The 15,889-nt window shown below is 57.1% G+C and overlaps 1 protein-coding gene across 1 annotated transcript; it reads right to left on the reverse strand.

The window, feature by feature from the left end:
* Positions 1-6,286: 6,286 nt before the first annotated feature.
* MRPL19 (mitochondrial ribosomal protein L19) lies at positions 6,287-15,025 on the reverse strand. The gene is made up of 6 exons (XM_078617805.1): positions 14,926-15,025; positions 13,327-13,510; positions 10,291-10,409; positions 9,468-9,602; positions 8,832-9,025; positions 6,287-8,485 (listed from the first exon to the last, which is right to left on the reverse strand). The coding sequence occupies exons 1-6, from the start codon at positions 14,957-14,959 to the stop codon at positions 8,135-8,137; spliced, it is 1,017 nt and encodes a 338-aa protein (XP_078473931.1). The 5' UTR covers positions 14,960-15,025; the 3' UTR covers positions 6,287-8,134.
* Positions 15,026-15,889: the final 864 nt, after the last annotated feature.

A 15,889-nucleotide genomic window follows, 5' to 3' on the forward strand; every position in this document is an offset into this window, starting at 1 on the left:
TAAAGGAAACTTTGATGGCCACCGGATTAAAACTCCTAAGCCTCAATTGTAACGGGGCAAGGGATAATGAGAGGTGGCACCGTGTCTGCTCTCTCATTGAGGAGAACAAGGCGGATATAACGACGCTGCAAGAGACGCACTTTGACGCCACACTCTGCAGCCAACGGCAAGCCCTTGTGAAGGGCCTCTCCTTCTTCAGAAACGGGGAAGAAAATCGGGCAGGAGTAGCATTCTTATTCAGACAGGGATTCACCCCAGAGGGGGTAACCTTTAAACAGATTCAAAAAGCGCTTCTGATTTCGGTGGACTTCCGAGCTCAACGACACGAAATTCAGGTGCCTGAATGTCTATGCGCCAAGCAAGAGCAAGGAAAGGAAAGCCTTTTTTGTCGATGTATTACATACAGCACTTGAGACAACCAAAGCCGACGGGGTCGTTGCGGTCGCGGGAGGAGACTGGAACTGCACCCTCGACCCAGCACTCGACCGCAACGGCCCTGAACCGCACCCAGAGTCAGCCAAACCGCTTGCAAGCACGTTACAACGCCTTCAATTCACCGACACGTGGAAATCACAACACCCAATCAGGCGACAGTACACGTGGAGTCGCGAAACCACCCAGGGCAAGACAAGCCTCGCTAGGCTTGACCGTGTATACATTAATAATGAAAACGTAAACCTCCTCGGGGACTGTGAGATGAAACCATTAGGCTTCTCTGACCACCATCTCGTCACAGTGCTGCTGCAGGTGCCCAGGGAGCTACACCGCTGCCCTTACTGGCGGCTGGACGTAACCCAACTCGAAGAAGAAGACTTTAAAACGGCTTTCAGAGTATGCTGGCAGCACTGGGGGAAGACCATGGACCCCTCTGGCCCCAGCCCACAATGGTGGGAAGCTACTAAAGCACAGATCAGGGCGCTTTCCGTGCGTCAACGGGTTGTCGTCAAGCGCGATGCGCTACAATGCCTAGAATACGAACTACTGCAGCTCGAGGCGGAAACTGGGCCCAGCGGAAAAGCGCAGGACAACGAGAGCAAGTCGTCCTCGCTGCCCGAAAGATGGAGACTATTTAAGGCCATTACCGATCAACAAGCGCATGACTCATTCGTTAGGAAGAGAATGCAGCATCTCGAGCAGATGGACTTGCCCTCCAGATACTTCTTCCGCTTCAACAACAACAACAAAAGCAAAAACATCCCCAGCCTAATGACAGAAGAAGGCGAAATAACAACCGCCGAGGGGAAGATGAGAGAAACAGCCACCCGTTTTCTCTCATAACTGCTCCAGAGCGAAGCCACACAGACAGGAGAAGCCGACAAGCTTTTAGAAGGGAACCCCACTCTGAGGGAAGCAGACATAGATAAACTGGAGAACCCCATCACCCTAGAAGAGCTGCGAGCTGCGATGGCGGGACTGCCCAGGGGGAAATCCCCAGGCATTGACGGGCTCCCAGTAGAGTTCTACTCAACTTTCTGGGACATACTGGGCCCCTGCCTGCTTAAAGTGTTAGCAGCGAGTCTGCAGAAGGGGAAACTGCCGGTCAGCTGCAGGAGAGCAGTAGTGGTGCTGCTGCCCAAAAAAGGAGATCTCCGCAAAATGTAAAACTGGCGACCAGTATCCCTTCTATGTACAGACTATAAAATAATCGCCAAGGCGCTAGCAAACCGACTGAAAACTGTAGCGGGCTACATTATAAGCCACGAACAAACCTACTGTATTCCCGGTCGCACCATCCATAACAACATTGGAACGGTCCGGGACGTCATATCCTTGGCAAGAATACATAACATACACTCAGGACTGCTGCTCATGGACCAGGAGAAAGCCTTTGACAGGGTGGATCACAACTATCTGGAAAGGCTCCTGTCCTCCTACGGATTTGGATCCAACTTCATAGCGCAATTCAGACTGCTATACACCGACATATATAGTACTGTAAAAATTAATCAACGCCTGGGTCACCCCTTCCCGGTCACGAGAGGAGTGAGACAGGGATGCCCCCTCTCAGGGCTGCTGTATGCCCTGTCTCTGGAACCGCTCCTCAGGAGGCTAAACGCCACCCTGACCGGACTCACGTTCCCCGGCCCTGACGAAGCGAGCCTGAAACTGTCAGCATACGCCGATGACATCTGCGTGGTAATCAACGACAGCGAGGACGTCAACGCGCTACGCAGCGCAGTAGCGAGCTACGAAAAAGTCGCCGGTGCGAGGGTCAACTGGAAGAAATGCACGGCGCTACGCATGGGGCCACGTATCACCACGCGACCCGTACCCCTCCCTGGCGGAGTACAATGGCGAGATGACGGTTTTCTATACCTCGGAGTACTGCTAGGTGACACCCTGACAGTTGAAAAAAACTGGGTCGAACTAATCGTCAAGCTTGAAGTCAAATTAAAAGCGTGGGAACACCTCCTCGCACAGCTGTCCTTTAAAGGCAAAACACTCATCGCCAACAACCTTGCAGCCTCCGCCTTGTGGCACAGGGCGAAAGCCCTCCCCCCCCCAGAGTGGCTGATAGCCAAGGCAAACAAAGCGCTTACCTCCTTTGTCTGGGCGGGCAAGCATTGGCTGAAGCCCGGTGTACTCCACCTACCACGACACGAAGGAGGGCAAGGCCTGATAGACGTGGCCGCTGGAGTAATGTGTTTCCGGCTTCAAGCGGTGAAAACATTACTTTACAACCCAGAAGAGACACCAGGGAAGGCGCTAGCCCTCGCTCTGCTTAGGCGCGTGGGGGGACAAATGGGGTACGCAAAAGAGTTATTCCTCATGGACCTCAGCCTAGTCGACCACAGCAGTTTGCCGCCGTATTACCGGAACGTGGGTGAAGCATGGCGAAGTCTGGAGTGGGGCAGGAAAAACCCCTATTGCGGCATGACCGCTTTTCAAAAAGAACCCCTGTTCTTCAACGATCTCTTCGGGGACTTAAAACATGAAAAAACGATGGCCCTTCGATTCATCCAAGCCGGCATAAGGACAGTGAGCGACCTGTTGGAAAACCGCAACGACCACCGAAGGTGGAAGACCGCGGCCGAAATAAGCCAAGTGGCAGGTCTCCGCACAATACTGGCCGGAGAGAGAATACTACGCGCAGTACTAAAAACGGTGAAACACTTGCAGCTGCAGACACACGTACCGGAAGGCACCGACCCGGCTCACCCCCCCCCCCTCCTGCCTTCCCAGAGCTACACGCTGCCTGTGTCCAGGTCCCAGGGCGGAGCGACACAGGGAGGCTGCTCAAGCTCGAAGTTTGCGAGAACATGGCCCTAAAAACCGCCTCCAGAGCGGCGATCTATGGTGTTTGCGTGAAGACTCTACATCGCCGTGCCCTCCAGGACTTGCCGTGCACAAAATGGAAAGACTGTTTCTCTCCACTGGTAGATGTCACCCCCCAGTGGAAAGAGTTCTACAGAGCCCCAGTAGCTAAAAGGACCGGAGACCTCCAGTGGAGACTGGCCCACTGGGCGCTGCCTTCGGCAGCGTGGGTCCAAAAGATCGACCCAGAAGCGTCCGCGTCGTGCGCCTTCTGCGACCAAAGAGAGGACCTCGAGCATCAATATGCAAAGTGCCAAAGATTGACACCCCTCTTCATGATGCTGGGAAAAATCTTTGGCAAGTTGAATGTCCCTTTCTTCACAAGCAGCCTGGTGTGCGGAGTGCCTCGCAGGCTGGACCAGCGCCATGTTCTGGCAAACTTTGTCCTGGCACAGGCCAAGATGGCCATTTATCAAACGCGAAAAAAGAAGCTGCAAAACGAAACAACTGCAACCGAGAGCTGCTCAGCAGTGGCTATGACACGTGGCCTGCTGGCGGCCAGACTTAAATTGGAACACGAATACCACACCCAAGTGGGAGGTGAGCACACCGCGTTCCAAGAGAAGTGGGGAGCCGGTCAGGCTCTCTGCCTCAGTGAACACGGAGGCTTAGTACTCAAAATCTGATGGCCCCCGCCGCGATAAGCCGCGCATGCAGCGCGGAACCCAGAGGCGCGATGGGAGCCCCCCCGCCTGCGCGAACGGCCGGCGGTTTCTCGAGCACGCGCGGCGGCGCGTGATGCCCACAACGCGGCGCGCCATCGGGCGCGTAGAACACGGACGACACGGCGCGAGCCGCAATCCGCGCCGCCGGAAGGCGACAAAAACGGAGCAGCGTGGTGCGCACTGCGCTGCAAGCAGCGCGGCGCGCCGCTCGACGTGTGATACACGGAAGACACAGCGCGAGCCGCAACCTGCGCCGCCAGAAGGCGGAAAATGGAACAGCGCGGTGCGCACAGCGCTCCAGGCAGCGCAATGCAAAGGCAACCCCGACGCCTGAAGGAGGAGGCTGCGCATGCACGCACGCACGCACGCACGCGCGCATGCACGCGCGTATGCACGCGCGTATGCACGCGCGTATGCACGCGCGTATGCACGCACGCACACACGCGTGCATGCACGCACGCACACACGCGTGCATGCACGCACCCGTGACAGCTCGGCGTGTCCGACGACGCGATGTGACGCGGCGCGCGCCGTTGATCTACACCGCGTTGGACGGCGAGTGTGTGGGCGACGAGAGGCGGACCGGGCGCGAAAGGCTAATAAAGGCGCAGCATGAGCAGTGCCACAGCGGTCCAAGAGGGTGACTCGCACGCGTAAACGCACGGCACCGGCGGTATGACGCACAGCGTGGCGCTTCGGCACGATGACACGTGCGGTACCAAGGCGCGCGAGCGACGGAGGTTTGGCGACACGGTGCGCGCGAGCGATGGAAGCGCGCGTGCGGTCAAGGGTTTTTTTCTCTCGCTTTTCCCTCGTGGTTCCACTTTGTTGTCCATTGTGGCGTTCTTTTTGGTGGTTCCAGCCGAACATGATGGAAATGTGACGGTCGGCGACCAAGACACCCGAAACGCAAAACAGCTGTGGCACAATTGTTGCCACGGCAATAAAAGCGCTTTAAAAGTCAAAAGTCTCTCTCTCTCTCGCTCTCTCTCTCCCTCTCTCGCTCCCCTCTCTCTCTCTCTCTCGCTCTCTCCTCCCCGTGGCCGCATGGATTTTTCTCCAGCTCCTTCGGGGGTTTTCCCTTCACATTTAGATTCCACGACGCCACGGTGGTCGTAAATCACCGCATCTCCGTAAGAGCAAATTTTTGTTATTACGCACTCCATCACGGATGCGCATCGACCACACGTTGCAGTAAGGCTCTCTGAAACAACAACAACGTTTTGAGTCCCTCGCAGAACTGGCTCAGACTCGGGGATGGATCGCGAACGCGCTGGCAGCGTGTTCCCCCACGTGGGGGCCGGAGACCCCAACACGCACTCGCCAGAGACCCCAACACGCACTCGCCTGAGACCCCAACACGCACTCACCAGAGACCCCAACACTCGCTCGCCAGAGACCCCAACACGCACTCGCCGGAGACCCCAACACGCACTCGCCGGAGACCCCAAAACGCACTCGCCGGAGACCCCAACACGCACTCGCCGGAGACCCCAACACGCACTCGCCGGAGACCCCAACACGCACTCGCCAGAGACCCCAACACGCACTCGCCAGAGACCCCAACACGCACTCGCCAGAGACCCCAACACGCACTCGCCAGAGACCCCAACACGCACTCGCCTGAGACCCCAACACGCACTCACCAGAGACCCCAACACTCGCTCGCCAGAGACCCCAACACGCACTCGCCGGAGACCCCAACACGCACTCGCCGGAGACCCCAACACGCACTCGCCAGAGACCCCAACACGCACTCGCCAGAGACCCCAACACGCACTCGCCAGAGACCCCAACACGCACTCGCCAGAGACCCCAACACGCACTCGCCAGAGACCCCAACACGCACTCGCCAGAGACCCCAACACGCACTCGCCTGAGACCCCAACACGCACTCACCAGAGACCCCAACACTCGCTCGCCAGAGACCCCAACACGCACTCGCCGGAGACCCCAACACGCACTCGCCGGAGACCCCAACACGCACTCGCCAGAGACCCCAACACGCACTCGCCAGAGACCCCAACACGCACTCGCCAGAGACCCCAACACGCACTCGCCAGAGACCCCAACACGCACTCGCCAGAGACCCCAACACTCGCCAGAGACCCCAACACGCACTCACCAGAGACCCCAACACGCACTCGCCGGAGACCCCAACACGCGCTCGCCGGAGACCCCAACACGCACTCGCCAGAAACCCCAACACGCACTCGCCAGAGACCCCAACACGCACTCGCCGGAGACCCCAACACGCGCTCGCCGGAGACCCGCGGGGATCATAGCCGTGAAACGGGACGAGAAGCTTCACTCGCCGATGTCATTTTACTTTCATTGCGCAGGAGCATTTCGCAGGGCGTCGATCGGCATCGTCCGCACAGACACTTGAGAACGACAGAAACCTCACACGACGAGTCAGAAACCTCACGCGACGAGTCGGAAACCAGACGCGTTCGCAGCCACGTCGGAGGATGCCTCATAAATCGAGTTTCTGTGTCGTGAGAGGGTAATGAGTGAGTGAGTGGTGAGTGAGTGGTGAGTGAGTGGTGAGTGAGGGAGTGGGAAGTGAATGGGTAGTGAGTGAATTACGAAGTGAGTGAGGTAATGAGTGAGTGGCTGGTGAGTGAGTGGGTAGTGAGTACTGTGTGTGCGCGTGCAAATGTGCGTGTCAACGCGTGTGTCACCGCGTGCGTCACCGCGTGCGTCACCGCGTGCGTCACCGCGTGCGTCACCGCGTGTGTCACCGCGTGTCAGAGGTCGCAATCGGGTACCCGATACCCGTACCCTACCCGATACCCGGCTACCCGTACCCGGCTGGATACGGGTACCCGTATGCGACCCTGGTGCGGCCGGGTACGGGTAGGGTACGGGTAAGGAATCAAAACCCGTTTGCAACCTCTGCCGCGTGTGTCACCGCGTGTGTCACCGCGTGTGTCACTCGGTGTGTCACTCGGTGTGTCACCGCATGTGTCACCGCGTGTCACCCCGTGCGTCACCGCGTGTCACTCCGTGTGTCCCCCCGTGTGTCACCGCGTGTGTCACCGCGTGTGTCACTGCGTGTGTCACTCCGTGTGTCCCCGCGTGTCACTCTGTGTGTCCCCCCGTGTGTCACTCCGCGTGTCCCCGCGTGTGTCACTCTGTGTGTCACTCCGTGTGTCACTGCGTATGTCACCTCGTGTGTCACTCCGTGTGTCACTCCGTGTGTCACTCGGTGTGTCACTCGGTGTGTCACTCCGTGTGTCCCCGCGTGTGTCACACTGTGTGTCACCTCGTGTGTCACACTGTGTGTCACCTCGTGTGTCACTCCGTGTGTCACCTCGTGTGTCACTCCGTGTGTCACTCCGTGTGTCCCCGCGTGTGTCACACTGTGTGTCACCTCGTGTGTCACTCCGTGTGTCACCTCGTGTGTCACTCGGTGTGTCACCTCGTGTGTCACTCCGTGTGTCACTCCGTGTGTCACACTGTGTGTCACCTCGTGTGTCACTCCGTGTGTCCCCGCGTGTCACTCGGTGTGTCACCTCGTGTGTCACTCGGTGTGTCACCTCGTGTGTCACCTCGTGTGTCACCCCGTGTGTCACTCCGTGTGTCACTCCGTGTGTCCCAGCGTGTGTCACTCCGTGTGTCACTCCGTGTGTCACTCCGTGTGTCACCGCGTGTGTCACCGCGTGTGTCACTCTGTGTGTGTCACCGCGTGTGTCACTTCGTGTGTCACCGCGTGTGTCACTCCGTGTGTCACTGTGTGTGTCACCGCGTGTGTCACTCCGTGTGTCCCCGCGTGTGTCACTTCGTGTGTCACCGCATGTCACTCCGTGTGTCACTCTGTGTGTGTCACGGCGTGTGTCACTCCGTGTGTCACTCCGTGTGTCACCGCGTGTGTCACTCCGTGTGTCACTCCGTGTGTCACTCCGTGTGTCACCGCGTGTGTCACTCCGTGTGTCACTCTGTGTGTGTGTCACTGTGTGTCACCGCGTGTGTCACTCCGTGTGTCACTCTGTGTGTCACTCTGTGTGTCACTCCGTGTGTTACCGCGTGTGTCACCGCGTGTGTCACCGCGTGTCACTGTGTGTCACTCCGTGTGTCACTCTGTGTGTCACCCCGTGTGTCACCGCGTGTGTTACTCCGTGTGTCACCGCGTGTATCACCGCGTGTGTGCGTCACTCCACGTGAGAGCCCCTCCCAGCGTCCCCCTCCCCTCTCCGCCGCTCTCCCACCGCCCCACCCGCCGCCATCTTGGCGCGAATCTTGGCGACGTCGGTGCGTGCCGCCTCCTCCCTCTGGGCCTGGGAGTGGCGGGCAGCCTTCAGGTCCATCGTCACCCACGGCCGCTCACCACGCCGCTCACCACGCCGCTCACCACGCCGCTCACCACGCTGCTCACCACGCCGCTCACCGCCGTGCTCACGGCCGGCGGTGCGGAGAGCGGTGGGGGGGGCGGGGAGGGAGGCCCCCCGGAGCTCCGAGCCCCAACGTCGAGACCACGGACGGGGGAGCATCTCCACCACGGTCTATACGGGGACACGGGGAGAGAGACACGTGGGGAAAGAGAGACGGTGTGAGACACACGTGGGGTGAGACACGGGGAGAGACACACGTGGGGAAAGAGACGGGGTGAGACACACGTGGGGAGAGAGAGACACGGGGTGAGAGACACGGGGAGAGAGACACGGGGGTGAGAGAGAGAGACAGAGAGAGACACGGGGGGTGAGAGAGAGACAGACACAGGGGGTGAGAGAGAGAGAGACACGGGGGGTGAGAGAGAGACAGAGAGAGACACGGGGGGGTGAGGGGGGTGAGAGAGACACGGGGGGGGGGGGAGGGTGAGCAAGCGAGAGAGTGAGGAGGTTTCCGCACCGTGTTCAGGGGGACTTCCTTGCCGCTGGGCGTCTGTGGGGGGGCCGCTCCCCCTCCCGCAGAGTCCGGGAAGCAGCTGTAGCTGGGGAGAGCGTCGCGCAAGTAGCTCAGATCGTCGTCCAAACGTTGTTCCAGGCGCAGGACCTCGATCAGGTGCACGCGCGGATTGTACAGCTCCACCACCAACTCCACGCCTGCAACGACAATAACCACCGCTCCTAAACTACCACACAACCACCGCACAACCACAAAAACTACCACCAAATCACAACATCCACTACAACTACCACTTAACCACAACTACCATTCAACCAAAACAACTACCACTCAATCACAACAACTACCACTCAACCAAAACAACTACCACTCAATTACCACAACCACCTCACTGTCCCTGTGTCCCCGTATCTCTGTCCCCGTGTCCCTGCTGTGTCCACGTGTGTGTCCCACCCTGTGTCCCCATGTCTGTGTCCCCATGTTTGTGTGTCCCCGTGTTTGTGTGTCCGCGTGTCCGTGTCCCCGTGTCCGTGTCCCCGTGTTTGTGTGTCCCCGTGTCTCCGTGTCCCACCCTGTCCCCGTGTCTCTGTGTCTCCGTGTCCCACCCTGTCCCCGTGTCTCTGTGTCTCCGTGTCCCACCCTGTCCTTCGATGACGTTCCGCAGTGTGGCCGTGGCTCCCAGGCCACTCCCGGAGCGTTTGAGACAAATCCCCACGAAGCGCCGGACACGCCCGGGAGACAGAGCGTCGGACAACATCACCGCAAGCACGCTGCCTGCACGGGGACAGAGACATGGGGTCAGAGACACGGGGACAAGGGGACAGAGACACGGGGACAGAGACACGGGGACAGAGACACGGGGAGAGAGTCACAGTGTCAGAGACACGGGGTCAGATATACGGTGAGACACGGGGGAGAGAGACACGGAGAGAGAGACCCACACATACACGCACGTATTAACCGCTAAACACATCCATCACTCGTGGTGTGTGTGCATGCGTGAGTCTGTGTCTGGTTCGAATCATCTGGGCTGGCCCTGCCTACGATCCATCCCGGGTTTAATCTGCAGACTGCCTCACAGTGTGAGGAGCTGACAGACCCTTGATAGATCTGGGACACAGTCCCATCCATCATCGAGTCTATCTCTCTCAGTGTCTCACCACAATAGAAATCGGGGAGAGCCAGGAATTGTCTCCGTATCTCTCTCTGTCTCTGTGTCTCCATGTCTCTCTCTCTGTGTCTCTGTGTGTCTCTCTCTCTCTCTGTCTCCCTGTCTCTGTCTCTGTGTCTCTGTGTGTCTCTCTCTGTCTCCCTGTCTCACCAGGATAGAAGTCGGGGATAGCCAGGATGTGTCTGTGTGTCTCCGTGTCTCTCTCTGTCTCTGTGTTTCCATGTCTCTGTGGCTCTCTCTGTCTCCGTGTCTCTCTCTGTCTCTGTGTCTCTCCTTGTCTCCCTGTCTCACCGGGATAGAAGTCGGGGATAGCCAGGACGCGTCTGCGTGTCTCCATGTCTCTGCGCTGGAGGTGGAACAGCAGGGGGTTTGTGCGGCTCGGAGGACGGATGAACTCGGGGCTGACTCTCCTGGGAGACACGGGGAGAGAACGAGAGACAAACAGGGAGACAGATAGACACAGAGAGAAAGAGAGAGACAGAGAGAGCAAGAGACAAATAGGGAAAGAGACAAACAGAGAGAAAGAGACAAACAGGGAGAGAGAGACAGGGAAAGAGCAAGAGGCGAACGAGGAGACAGAGAGAGAGAGACACGGAGAGAGATGTTTAAGCTGCCGAAACTGGTCCAGAGTGCGTGTGTGAGTGTGTGTGTCATTGTGTGTGTCTGTGTGGGGAGCGGTGGTGTAGCAGTTGTCCGGCAAAACAACCCCTTACCTCCTCGTGGTGCCGGACGGGCAACGCTGTCATGGGCAGTGCTGTGGGAGGAGGGCCAATTCCCATTGGCCTTTCCCCTCATGGCTTCTGTGACCACCACAGCGGCCATAAGGGGGCTCTGGATGGGTGTGAGGGGCCGGTAACCCCTCCACCTTCAATTAATTACCGCTAAAACCACGACGGAAAATTTTAATTAATAAGCTTGTGCTGGAGGCCCCGGGGCCCTTAGTGGCCTGGTCTCAGCTAGCTGATGAAAGTTGCGAGCGAGAATATAATCATCGCTTGCGGCTGGGGTTGGCATCGTCCCCCACTCCTCCTGATGTCGAGGGGAAATGGGCGAGGTTTAGGACTGTGGCTCATGCAGCTACAATGGCTGCTTTGGGTACACGGTCCAGACCTCCCCAGAAACCCTGGCTGACGGAGGAGGTGTTCAAGCTGGCTGAGAAAAAGCGACAGGCCCACTATCATCGTCTACAGCATCCCACGTCGGAGAATGAGGAGGCTTATCGCAGCCATCGCTCGGAGGTTCGGAGAGCCATGAGGTGCTACAAGGATGGGTGGTGGTCGCGGGTTGCTGAGGAGATGGAGTCTGCCTCAGTGGCCCACGATCACAAATCGCTCTATAATTCCATAAAAAAGTAACCTGCAGCACCACACCTATTACCATCATTAGGGGAAAGAACGGTGATCCAATCTCTGACCCCCAGAAACAGGTTTGCAGATTTGCTGAGCATTTCCGTGAGGTCCTGGGGGAGGGGGAATCCCTCAGCCTGGATAACAACGTGAGATAAAGTGGGGATGACCCTGCTGAGGCAGTGGTGCCTAAAATATTGTAAGAAGTCACCCCCTGTGAGTGGCTGGCTGAGGTGCCATCTGTTGAGGAATTACTGAAGGCGATCCAGAGTCTGAGACCAGGAAAGGCACCAGGCAGAGATGATCTCCCAAGCGAAATGCTGATGGAGGGTGGCGTTTGTGCACAGACTGCCCTACATGACATCATAACAACAGTCTGGACTACTGGACGGGTTCCGCAGGACTGGAAGGATGCCCAGGTGGTCCCCCTCTTTAAGGGGGACCGCACAGACTGTAACAACTACAGGGGCATCTCACTCCTCAGTGTGCCGGGAAAGGTCCTGGCAAGGATTATTCAACATCGCCATCCTAGGCATGTTGAGGAGAGGCTTGCTGAGCCCCAATGCAGTTTCAGGAAAGGGCGGTCCTGCACAGACGCCATATTTTCTGTCCGTCTGCTACAGCAGAGGTGTAGGGAATTCCAACAAGATTTACATCTCTGCTTTATTGACCTGGTCAAGGCCTATGATACCATCAGTAGGCCTGGGCTCTGGGTAGTTCTTCGTGCTTTCGGAGTCCCTGACCCTCTGCTCACGATCATTAAGGACCTTCATGATGGTGAGCGGGCCCGGGTAAAGCTACATGGTCGGGAGTCAGAGCCATTCCCTGTTCACCTTGGGCTGCGACAGGGATGTCCTCTGACCCCAACACTGTTTACCATCATCTTTGACCATGTAGTTCGAGAAGCTTTCCATCTGGTATAGATAGTGGGAGGCTGATCGATGTCAAGGGATGGCTCCCTATTGGTCAACTATGTTACGCATGCGGATGCTCTGGTGATTGCTGCCCACTCTGAGGAATTTGAAACTTTGCTGCTGAACCTGCAGCATGCTATTAAGAGGTGGAGCCTTACGATCTAAATGGCTGGGACATGGGCTAGAAAAAGAGATGGACTGACGTGGCACAGGAGGATGTGGAGCTGAGTGGACATGCCGATGACAGCGGACTCAAGATCAGCCTCTCTGGAGGAGGGTCATGAAGGACGTTACAGGGACAGTTTGAGGCAGTCACCCTCCAGTAACAACGGAGGGTAGAGGAGGGACGCTCACAACAACGAGCGGAGCGCCGGGCAGCTAAAACACAGCAAGTGGGCACAGTAGAAGGCATAGATGGTGCATTTTCCAGTCATCGCAGTCAGTCGACCCATGGCACCTGCTGGGTCTGCCCCGTGACCTCCTGGTCATGTGAAGAGCCGTCAACACTTCAAGTGGCCTTAAAGTGCACTTGGCCTGGCACAGGCGTTGTGGTGACGTCACCGCCATTAAGTGGTTATCAACAGCTGTTGATATGTGTACCCATTTATGTGTGTGTGGGTATGTGTCTTTATGTCTGTGTGTCTCTGCCTCTGCATTTGTATCTACCTGTATATCTCTGTCTCTGTCCCCACGTCTCTGTGTGTGTATGGGGGTCTGTGTCTTTCTGTGAGTCTTGTCTCCTGGGCGTCTCTGTTCTTGGTCCCTACGTCGGTGTGTGTCCGTCCCTATGTCTGTGTGTGTGTCTCTATATCTTTGTTTGTGTGTCTCTGTCTATCTGTGTGTGTCTCACGTCTCTATGGCGTCTCTGCTCTGATCTGGGTCCCTATCTCTCTGGATATCCCCGTGTGTACCGCGGTCTCTCTACATATCTGTGTGCGTGCCTCTGTCATGTGTGCATGTCTCTGTCTGTGTGTGTCTGTGTATATATATCTGTGTGTCTGTGTGTGTCTCTGTATCTATATCTGTGTGTCTCTGTGTATATGTATGTCTATCTGTGTGTGTCTCACGTCTCCTCGGCGTCTCTGCTCTGCTCTGGGTCGACGAGCACCGGCCTGCGTGGAGCCTGGAACCCCCCTGGCTCCGCCACGGCCGCTTCAGCAGGGACACCCCCCATGGGCCCGTCCACAGGGGCCCCCCCCACGGCGGCCGCACGCACGCACCCAGACGCGGTGGTGAAGGCTCGAAGTGAGCCTGAGAGACACAGGGAGGAGACACGGTGAGCCTGAGACAGAGAGAGTCTGAGACACAGTGAGACGCAGTGAGCCTGAGAGACACAGGGATACGCAGGGAGACACAGAGTCTCAGACACAGTGAGACACAGGGAGACACAGAGAGCCTGAGACACAGAGAGTCTGAGACACAGTGAGACGCAGTGAGCCTGAGAGACACAGGGAGACACAGAGTCTGAGACACAGTGAGACACAGAGTCTGAGACACAGGGAGACGCCAAGACGCGGTGGTGAAGGCTCGCAGTGAGCCTGAGAGACACAGGGAGGAGACACGGTGAGCCTGAGGGATACAGTGAGACGCAGGGAGATACAGAGTCTCAGACACAGTGAGACGCAGGGAGACACAGAGTTTGAGACACAGGGAGACGCAGAGAGACACAGTGAGTCTGAGATACAGTGAGACACAGAGTATGAGACACAGTGAGTCTGAGACACAGTGAAACACAGTGAGACACAGTGAGACACAGTGAGACTGAGACACAGTGAGACACAGAGAGTCTGAGACACAGTGAAACACAGTGAGACACAGTGAAACACAGTGAGACACAGTGAGACACAGAGAGTCTGAGACACAGTGAAACAGTGAGACACAGAGACACAGTGAGACACAGTGAGTCTGAGACACAGTGAGACACAGTGAGACACAGAGAGTCTGAGACACAGTGAGACACAGAGTATGAGACACAGTGAGACACAGTGAGTCTGAGACACAGTGAGACACAGAGAGACACAGGGAGCCTGAGAGACACAGGGAGGAGACACGGTGAGCCTGAGGGACACAGGGATACGCAGGGAGACAGAGTCTCAGACACAGTGAAACGCAGGGAGACACAGAGTCTGAGACACAGTGAGACACAGTGAGTCTGAGACACAGTGAGACACAGAGAGACACAGAGTATGAGACACAGCGAGACACAGAGTATGAGACACAGCGAGACACAGTGAGACACAGTGAGACAGAGAGTCTGAGACACAGTGAGACACAGTGATACAGAGAGTCTGAGACACAGTGAGACAGAGAGACACAGTGACACACAGAGAGACACCGTATGAGACACAGTGAGACACAGCGAGTCTGAGACAGGGAGACACAGAGAGACACAGTGAGACACAGTGAGACACAGAGAGTCTGAGACAGGGAGAAGCAGAGACACAAATACAAAGACCCCCCCCCCCCCCGCATTGAGAAGCAGCGCCGATTAACTTCGCGAAGGCTTCTGACACGTGACGGGCGGTCCCACACAGCAGCGGCAGATACACAACAACAACAATAAATAACAAATAGCGTCGATGAGAGGTGGCAAATAAGGAGTGGGGGGTGGAGTGAGCAGCCCCCGCTCCCGGCCGCCTTTGTCTCCCCTCCCCGCCGCCACTGACCGCATCTCGCCGCGTGGAGCACGCGGGCAGCCATCGCTCCGTGCGTGACCTTTGTGCGACCCCAAGCCTCCACTTCCGTGAGAAGGGAAGAAGGGGCGGGGCTTATATGCAGGTGGGCGGGGCTTGTATGACGGTGGGCGGGGCTTATATGACGGTAGGGGGCTTGTATGACGGTGGGCGGGGCTTGTATGACGGTGGGCGGGGCTTGTATGACGGTGGGCGGGGCTTAGCGGGTACGAGGTGCCACACGGGATGAGTGAGTTGATGATGGCCGGCAGATGCACCGCCTCGATGTTGGATTCACGACGCCCGGCCGCCTTTGTCTCCCAAGTGGCGATGTTCACACACCGCACCAGTTACTCGTTTGAGGCTGAGTCGATCTAGGGGAGACCCAGGAGCGGTTAAAATAATCGTCACCGGTGGTTGCCGTGAGCGGGAATCGAACTCGTGTCGTCGGGTTCGTAGCGCGGCGCGCTAACCACTACACCACAATGCGTGACGCTTCCACGCGCGCGGGTCACGTGACAGATGTGACGTCACACCTCACTTGCCGTGCAAAAAATCTCTGCATTATTGAGCTCCCCCCCCCCAAAAAACACAAAAGTGTATTTTTATTAGTTTTGCATGGTGTACAGTCTGGAAAGTACCCACATGGCAAATGTAAAGTTTGTTGCATGTCGGAAAGTACGCTAAACATTTTGAACAGGCACACATAATCACAACTTTGCCTTTTCTATATATGGAGATGTGGAGATAGCCCTGTGAGCCATGCGGCTCTTGACTCGGGTGCAACCGCAACAAACAATAGCACGAACAAGAAACATCTGTAAGTGACTATGCACAACATAAAAATCCTGGAAAAAACAGCAAAGTCTTCCAGAAAAAGCACCGCATTTCAACGCTGTGTGCAAAAATCCCAGTGGGATGCCCCCCCCCTAAGTGCGTGACGTCATTTATGGACGGC

The sequence above is a fragment of the Lampetra planeri genome, chromosome 55 (genome assembly GCF_965212315.1).
Source record: "Lampetra planeri chromosome 55, kcLamPlan1.2.h2, whole genome shotgun sequence".
Taxonomy (NCBI): Eukaryota; Metazoa; Chordata; class Hyperoartia; order Petromyzontiformes; family Petromyzontidae; genus Lampetra; species Lampetra planeri.